Source organism: Opisthorchis viverrini (assembly GCF_000715545.1).
Source record: "Opisthorchis viverrini unplaced genomic scaffold opera_v5_60, whole genome shotgun sequence".
Taxonomy (NCBI): Eukaryota; Metazoa; Platyhelminthes; class Trematoda; order Opisthorchiida; family Opisthorchiidae; genus Opisthorchis; species Opisthorchis viverrini.
Genome location: NW_008751712.1, coordinates 812660 through 821974, shown reverse-complemented (window position 1 = coordinate 821974; position 9315 = coordinate 812660). Strand labels below are relative to the sequence as shown.

The following is a 9315-nucleotide window of genomic DNA, read 5'->3' as shown; positions in this document are numbered from 1 at the left end:
GGATTGTAAGGGGCGTGTTCAGTGACTGCACGTCCACAAGCATGACCTTACACTTTGTAGGTGCAAAGTGCATACCAAAGGACGGGATGACTTTGGTCAGTTCATCCAAGACTACTTGCGTCTTCTCCGCCTCTTCGAACATGAGAACGATGTCGTCTGCATATTCCAGGTCGACAAGCTTTTCTTCACAGGCTATTTGAACACCAGGGTTTTGGAGACACCCTAGCGTTCGTCTCATTATTTCATCGATCACAAAGTTAAAAAGGAATGGAGAGAGTGGGCGTTCCTGACGGACACTGCTTTGTGTACACAGGCTTCGGGACAGCTCTCCGTGCACTCTCAAACGTCCGGAAGTCTGAGAATATAAAGAACGTATTATGTCTAAAAACTTCTGGGGCATTCCTTGGTGGGTAAGCGTCTCAAGAAGAACAGACCAATGATGCACACACAGAGAATTACCACACAACGACGTCACCCCAACCCACTTGTCGTTAACATTTCGACTGATTCAGCACATTTTTCAGAAATCAAACAGAGAAAGCGGAGTGCGCCGTTTCCCTAATCCTGCAAACAACATGTTAGATGTTGAAACAACTTGTCCTCCAGTGTTTCTACTTGCACAAAACTTTCTTTTTTTGCTGCCAAAAACAAACTTCTCTGGAATGATGACTACTCAATCGTCCCCAAACATTTCCACTTAGTTGAGTACTTAAACCTCATTTTTGGCCTATCATTAGCGTTTTTTGGTCAGTATCAGACGATCAACAACCCATGAGTGGTAAATGAACAATAACTATATGGTGAATAGGCCTAAAGATGGGAAACGTGAAACTGAATGGATTCGACTCGACAGTGGTCCGCAGTCTAAAGTTGTTCAAATGTGTTGGAGAACAAACCCTGTGTGGATAAAGACAGAACCCCCTTGTCTTGTCACACAAAGATACAACTTATAGGATATGTTTGTTTACACAAATGAGGAAAAACAGTGAAACCAAACCTCTAACGAGCGGCGTTTCTCAATATTGTGATCAATATTTTAACCATGATGTGATGGACAGAACAGCATATCTGGTATTGCTGTAGATGGCACAATGTAGAATTTGTTGAGGAGAAGTCCTGATGAAGTGATGTGCTACTAACGCAAAGATTCTTTCAATGAGTATTCTCAAGTAGGAGCGATTTGTTTTAGTTCAGAGCGACCCGTTGTGATTTACGACTATACGGTCACCAGAATCCAACCTATTCCGCATCACCCAATAATCACAGTAGCCCTTAAAAGAGTGATATTGACGACCAGGGGATACCCCTCACTTAAAAGAGTGAACACATATTCCGGTCAATCTATTGATTTACTCGGTTTCATTTATCTCAGGCAAAGAATGAATCTCGTTACATTTCTGGCGTATCAGGTTAGGAATATCCGGTTAATTGGCTCGTTAGGGAAAAAGCTGTCCTGTTCAAGGAACCTATTTTAGAAAAAAGGAAACGGAAATTCAGACAGGTAAACAAACGCAACCCAAGTGATCTTCAGCGTACTCAATCATGCCCTCTGAGACGTAGAGACTGAACCTTCCTGCGGTATGACTGGATGTGTGCGCACATGACCCGCTGTGCTGTACCAGGGTGTTCCTGAGTCAGTTCCCGAGAGTCTCTCATGCCAGGTTCGCCTATGGGTCAAGGTCTGACCAACACAGCTGGGGATGGAAAGATTTGTAGCGACTGACAACAGGACAAAAAGCTGTCCTCGCCCTCACACTGGTGTGCCGTGTAGCAAAAGCAATAATTAATTGTACGGCAGCGAAACATCCGTGCTGAACACTGATGTGACGCTACCAGTCACTAGGATTATTACGTGAGACATGGGGGAACTGTGGTATATTTTATGTCAACCACACGGTTCAGTAACAGGTTACAAATAAATTCCAGTGATGTCAGGAGGGGTTAATTCCGTAATAAGTTATTTTTGCCCTGCTCTGTCGAGTTCAGTCATACTGTTCACTCCAGGGAGATATATCAATTCAGATAAAAATTCGTTAAGCACATTAGCCGGGGGTATTGACCTAGTCATGATTTGTGTGCACACGCAGTCGTTTTAATAGCCTAGACTTGTCCTAACCGTTTACCTGCAATGACACTAGCGTATTCTACAAGGATGACTCACCATCCGTGTTGATCTTCACTCATTCTCAGTATGCAGGTTGCAGATGCCTGAATGCATTCGTGTAACAATATGGTCAGAATATCATCGGTGAAGGCCACTGTCCTGTCGTCCATTTGATCTACCTATTCTTGAATGAATGTCCATTTGATGCTTCGGTTGACTTTGTAAATGAAAGTACTCGTGTAGAAACATGTGTCCTGCAATAAATCGTTAAAGCCTTGGTAATTATTCATCAACTTGCAGAGTAAAAACCATGATTTCGAGTGATAAGAATGTATGCTCATCGACCATGCCAGATGTTTAAGTTGTAAATGTAGTGCACTACCATCTAATTCACCAGTTTCTTCCACCTGCATCAGGGTTGCATCCGCGTTTGTTTCTCGTTGTTTTGTTTTGATTCCGTTCGCGGCAAACACATCCAGCAAGATAGGAACCCTACAAAAGAAACAAAAGAGTTAACAATACTCCGTCATTCACATCGCTGTTGGATTTGTCTTGTGTAAACATTTCTAGACGGATTCTCAGCGTATATGAAGAGTGAAAGCGTAGGCAGTAGATGAATGCAAGCTGATTTCTGAGGGTAGATGACGTAACATGTTCTTGATTTTCACGGGACGTGTGACTATTGTTGGAGGTTTGTCGACAAGCTCTTCCTCTGGGAACTACACCTTGCCGTATACAACCATTCTTTAGGAGACCTTGTAATGTGGAAGGGCACAATCACTTAAAAAGGATGACTACGTTGAACAGCACTTTCTGGGTAGATTGCTCTGGTTATACAAATAGCTCCACCCCAATGTTCCGACTGATCGCAGTCTGTACAAATACTTAGATGGAACATAATTTAAAAAAAGCGCGGTGTCCGTTAGCTTGACGATGGAAGCTTTATTCCGTTTAATTTCACGTGCCAATTTTGTTGGTTGCACTAACACCTTGATTTTGGCCCAGATAAAACTAGGAAGTGCAATTTCCGGCACATTTGAGGGGCGTTTGCCTTTGAGGGAACCGGTTTTTGCTTTTTTTGAACTTCAGAGAACGTGTGCTTAAATGCACAGTATCAAGCACCGTGATGAAGTCTTCCAGCGGGTTTGGCACCGGTACCTTGAATACCACGCAATGACTTAGCTCAACCGTATGTACCTCCTGAGCTAGTCGCTGGAAAACCCAATGAATGGTAACAGTACATTCTTGTAAAAATGATGACCGCTGTCACACTGGAAATCCGCAAAAGGAAGCAAAAGGAACCTTGGGCCAAATGCCTTGGTTTCCCAAGCGTTCCCGAAAACGATGACTACTCAAGCTGATGCGAACCGAAATATATGTTGGCTTGCAGGCACAAGTTTGATAATCCTTCGCCTGAGTCAGAACACGTGGAACTCCAGGCGGTGTTATCGATAACACCGTTTTCTAAAGGATCAAAAGAAATAATCTTTTTTTAACTCGGTGTATGTTTGCGCAATTAGGAACACTCTGAAGCTGCGGAATGGATTTCCTTGATGTAGTGTATGGAATCGAATCTGACTACTCATGTTCATCCAAGTAGCATAAATCTCTTGTTATAGGGTTTGTTTTAAATCTAGCAACCGAAGTCTGTTGGGGATTCCGGTGATCCTCAAAAACTACGTGACTTCATAGTCATGAATTTTCTGGTTATTAACAATATTTTTGATGTCTAAAGAAGAAAGGCCAGGAATCCCTTAAATGTTCCCATTAGATGGGCCTTTAAGCAAATAGGATGCTATCAATATGTGTTCCCGAATTCGCCTACCGCACAGCACTAATGTATGGCAACAAGTACTCATCCAGAAGAAGGGACATCCTCAAACAGATCGATATTCCTGCATCTGACGTTGCAGTAACGTCTTGTGTCACTTTGAGGAACAATTATTGACCTTTGCTACGACGCTTAACGAATCCTTCCGATCTCAAATTGTCCAAATTGAGTGTCATTTACGGAATAACTAAGAACATCTGTTTACTAATCACACCGTCATTCAAACTGCCCCAAAACATCGGATTTTGATCGAGTGGTTTCAAGTGTAAGAGTGTTTCCTTCATAGATGCTAGGTGGTCCGTTGAATGACGCGTTTAAAAGGGCCTTGTCCCCGCAATCTCAAACGGTCAATACGCAACAGGATTTTAGTTAGAAGTTCACATCTTGACCTTACAATAATGTAAGATTACCAGGAACACAATTGCTTCGGTAGAATAAGAAGAATGGGGCTGTTCAGAGAGCGCGCCTAAACTCCCACTAAACGGACATACGGATTGCAAAACATGCACGTGAGTTCCACTGTGAACGGAACAAACCACACGACCAAGCGCCGGATCAAAAAAGAGCTAATGCGGCCTGTGTGGAAGATCAGGCACTTTGAGTATATAAAGGTGACAGTAGCAGCGCTTGAAATATAAGTTCTCGATTGTCATTATGATCATAACATTACTCAGACGCGAGGTAGAATGGGTGAACAAAAAACATTTTTTGGCGAGCCCCAGTCCACCCGGCTTGGCTAAGTACTTGGCGCTGAAAAGCTGGTCTTCGGCCAATAAATGTGATACCAAGCACCATTAGCCTTCAGAGTAACGTGGAAAAAGTGAAAATGATGAAATTTTGCGGTGAAATTTTGTGATGAAATTTTGTAGAAGAAGCGATCACGTTAATTCACCAGGCATGCTGACAAATGAATGAAATGTTAATTATCTTCTGTCCACAAAGTACGGGATCGATAAAATTCAAGTGAATGAGGAACAATCCTCAATATGTTCACAGTTGTCCTCTCTAGAATTTTATCACTCGTCGGAATGCGTTGATTATCCACCTATGAGTGATATGAATACATCCTATCCTGATTGTTACTGTACAGAGCAAGTATTTTGCAATCTGTCACCTTCCTCATTGTTCAGGTTTACTCTGTGACCTTCTCTGGTCCGATCCGAACCAGGATATCACAGGCTGGATAGAAAGCAATCGAAACGTGAGCTTTCACTTCGGAGTGGATGTGGTGAGCAAATTCCTCTCCCGGCACGATTTGGACTTAATTTGTCGTGCGCACGAAGTGGTCGAGGATGGCTACGAATTCTTCGGGCGACGTCAGCTGGTGACAATCTTTTCGGCACCAAATTATGGGGATGATTTCAATAACGCTGGAGGCATGATGAAAGTAGACGAGAACCTGACATGTTCATTCCAGGTAAGCTGTAGTTGGCGTGAAGTTAAATTAACTACAGACACATGTTGCTTGTTGAAATAGCTAGTTGACGAATCTGTTCCCATCTGACCGAGTTCAGTGTATAGCAGCACTTTTAAACGAAAAACCCGATAGATCCTATCAGCACGCGCTCAGACTTGAGTAATCCGAAAACAGACCAGTCCCTTGTGACGGCTATGTGCCGGAAACACTCAAACTGAAGCATTCCGATTCGCAGATGAGGTGATTCTGTTTAGTGTTTCTGTTGACATCGCTGGTTGTTTCGAAAGCAAAGAACTTCAATACACCTCATCCACTCGACTGTAGTCTGGTGTCCGACCTAATCTTTCGTTTCGCTTCCGAATGCACACTTATTTTTTGTGGATTCTACGAATGTTGACTCAAAAAGCCAAGTTCGAATGGGTATATATACCCGTGAGTGAATTATCAGCACGGAAATTGCAATCATATTAAGTAATCTGACGTAGAAATTTATAGCAGACATAAGGTTAAAAATATGTTGGATGTGAAGGCACTTATTAAGCGCGCAATCTTAGCCGCGAGCGATTTATGGCCAAGTTACTGTTGAAAAGTTACCGTTGGTTTACACCCATGAGTTTCACAGGAACTAGTAAGAGACATTTCTCAAGTGTTTTGTCTCCATCACTCACGGCAATATCCCACTGGTGGGACAAAATTGCAGTAAGATTAAGTAGGCGCAACAAGACTGGATCGTGAGAAAGATACAGAAAGGATGTCAGACAAAGCCAGGTGAAGTGAGAGCTTAGTGGCTGTGGTAAGTTTCAGTGAAAAGTCTGAGCGAGTGTTCTTGTGTTTGCTGACTAATCTTTGAAATGCCACCCTATCTAGACACATGATGCCTTTTCCAGGAAGCCGGAACAGTGGAACAAAAACATCCAATGTAGAAGGGTGCATGTGGTTGAGAAACTATCGTCGAAAAGGGAGTGGAAAATGGAACCACGCTTTTCGTGAAATACACTGATTTACAAATCAATTTGGTTTTCACGAGAGACTGAACCAAATTGACTTGCAAATCATGTATCGCCTTGGAACTGGTCAAATAAATAGGTTTAGTTTAGTTTCCACAAATGAAACTACTCACAAGGTTGCTGAAAACGCTTCGACAGCCCACGACCGGTTCCGCCCTTCTTGGGGCTTATCAGGTAGGCACAGTCTCCTAGTTTCCGTCAACCTTATGATCTAAGTGAACCCAACTTGCACTGTTTTCGAGAAATGCACTCATGTGCAAATCAATTTGGTTTTCACAAGAGACTCAACTGAATCTCTCGTTTATGATATTCTACAACTGAATGTGCGGCACACAGGCCGTCTCATGTTTCACTTGGCACGATATTCGAGATATTGCAGCATATTTTCATAAAGGTTTGGTTTAGCCTTTGGTGGGTAGCGGTACCCATGACTACGTCTAATATCCATATTATTGCGTACTAAAAAATTACTCGGTAACGAATCGGCTCGTGGTTTCTCTTTGGTACGACTGTGAAATTCAGACGAATGCCTTAGACGAGTTGTTCCTCTGAAACTGGCACCATATTTAGCCAAGCTGTATGTAGCCTGTAATTTCCATGATACCCAAGGATAGAGCGCCATAATCGGTGATGTTCCTATGGCTCTTCTAGTCCAGTGTTACAAAACTGTGCTGTTTCTCCAGAAGATAATTCTTCTACTTCGCAAATATAACGTCCGAGACCAAAGTCCACGACGAAATGGTATAGATTTCATCGAATGTTACTACCCCAACAACTGTGAGTATACCTGTCAACTGCAGAGTTCTGCATGTCAGAAGTTGTGTTCATGGGCCATGCGTAGGAGACAACTGCCCAAAAGAAACTCAGTTAGCAACTGATGAAATCCCTCTGAAGACCAGATATGTATCAGAGGTGGAAGACCAAATTTCACCAAACTTCCAATCACTCGGTTCTTCCAACAAAGTTAGCCAGGAATGCGCATCGGATTCAGATGTCGCCTACCAGTGAAAGAAAGAAGGTCTTCACTGAGGAGTTATTTATTAGAAAATGTCAACTAAACAGTTACAGAATATTGGACAGAGAGGCAAAACTCTCATGTGCATCTTGTTTACAAAAACTGAATATCCATCTTCTATTTGAACGCGTCTTTCTGAACTTTCCTGGATATTCATTGACTGTTGCTCAAATATAAACAAATGCTACAAAGCGACTTTATACATTTCGCAACAGATCTCCCTTTTCAAGAGACGCAAAGCGAATTTACAAGAAAACATACTAATCGCATGCCTCCCCCATCAGCAGTATCACCGTTACACCAGTAGCGATTGCTCGACATGTTCAATCGTAATATAGAGTGTTGACAGAGCTGTGCTGTTGTGGCGAGTCAACAGTCTCCCCCTATGGAGACTACAACCGAGGAACACGAATTTCAGTTCCTTTTTGAGTGATGCTCTCTAATAGTGAAGCAGAACTATTAAAAATCGATAGTTCACCGTGTTATTGAGCTTGACTTCAGTCCTTAAATTCGGGTTACTTGTTTCGTTTTAACGAAGTTAACAGAAAATTGCTCCATCAATTGCCTTTTTTAAATCCTCGAAAAAAACGTGAACCAGCTACAGATGCTTTTGTCTCAAGCGTTACTGTATCCAATTCAAATGTATTATACCTATCTCGTCCGAGTCAAATTGAAAAGCTGTTAGATCGATCGAAGAAGAAACTAGAACGAAACATTCTCCGCTGTATATGCATGCACTGTCTATCATGCTATCAGAATTTCCGTAGAGATCTTCAATAAGCTAGTTCGCTTGGGTTGGTGTGCTGAAATGTAGCAGTTGGACGTGAGCAGCACAGATGAATACGTCGTTTTGACCAGTCAGTCAACTGGCAGGCCTGAATATATCCACTGGTAGTACAGCAACGTGATTGTACTTGCGTCTGAGACTTCCAAAAAAGATACATTATATGAAATATTCCTGAACTTTCTGGTATGTTGCCAGTGTCGACAGACGTGTTCATAACCAAGGCATACTCAGTTTGTACGTTTTGTTCGTAGACAAAACAAGGGACGCATAGCCAGACCATAAGTTCCTCGGCGACTGACAATTATGCTAAGAGAGGATCTCTGTTCAGGAAGTTTACGTGCACCATGGCTATGCATGACTCTATCTACCTCCAAAGCGAAGGCCACTGTGCACCAGCCAATCCTGCATAGGCATATGACGTAGGAAAGTGTACTACAACTAAGTAAATGTTTACTGGTGGATAGGATGGCACGCATCGGAAATGAGGAAATACAAGAGTTCCGGGGCAAACTCGGATCGGATCTAGTTAGACAGATTAAGCGGCATACTGTAGAAACGATTAGAAAGGGTGAACCATTCAATGGTACAGCGCACTATGATTGTGTGCAAGTTCTCATGTCGTCTTTTGTGCTGTTTTTCCGAAGACGAACTAACCTCCATGACCAGGCGATTCTAATCTGAAACTGATCTTTATGGAAGTCTCCCTCCTATGGTGGAAGATCTACGAAGAGCGGAAAACCGGGCCTTGAATGGTCGTTGTTCTAAAGTCCCTTGAATGAAGAATGACTGCATCAGCTAGCTGGATAAGCTCCAGATCTGAAAATCGACTGGTTTAAACAAGTGCCTCTTCATTTTCTCTTAGATCCTCAAACCATCGGATAAGAAACTTCGATACATGTACATTCCGAAAACAGCCCCCACGAAGCCGCGAAGCTCGTGAGAATGGAGCAATCACCAATTTTTTATCTTGTAAATGCATCTCGCCACTTCGGGAATCCGACCAAAGATCACTTCGTGTACCTCCTAACCGTATGCAACATAAACAAACGCCACCTAACTATTTGACAAAACCCAAATCCCCATTTCCAATAACCTGTGATAAACCACTGATCTTTTTACACAATAAACGGAATAACAGTCCAGGTAGATCTGAG

At 42.6% G+C, this 9315-nt stretch overlaps 1 protein-coding gene across 1 annotated transcript in view; it reads left to right on the top strand.

The window, feature by feature from the left end:
• T265_03762 (hypothetical protein) overlaps positions 1 to 9315 on the top strand; it is a gene marked incomplete at both ends in the record, with an annotated part of 59185 nt that extends 49870 nt beyond the window's left edge. The window contains 2 exons of the mRNA XM_009168315.1: positions 5066 to 5352; positions 9024 to 9315. Coding sequence (XP_009166579.1) covers positions 5066 to 5352; positions 9024 to 9101 — 365 coding nt within the window. The remainder of the gene's footprint in view (positions 1 to 5065; positions 5353 to 9023) is intronic.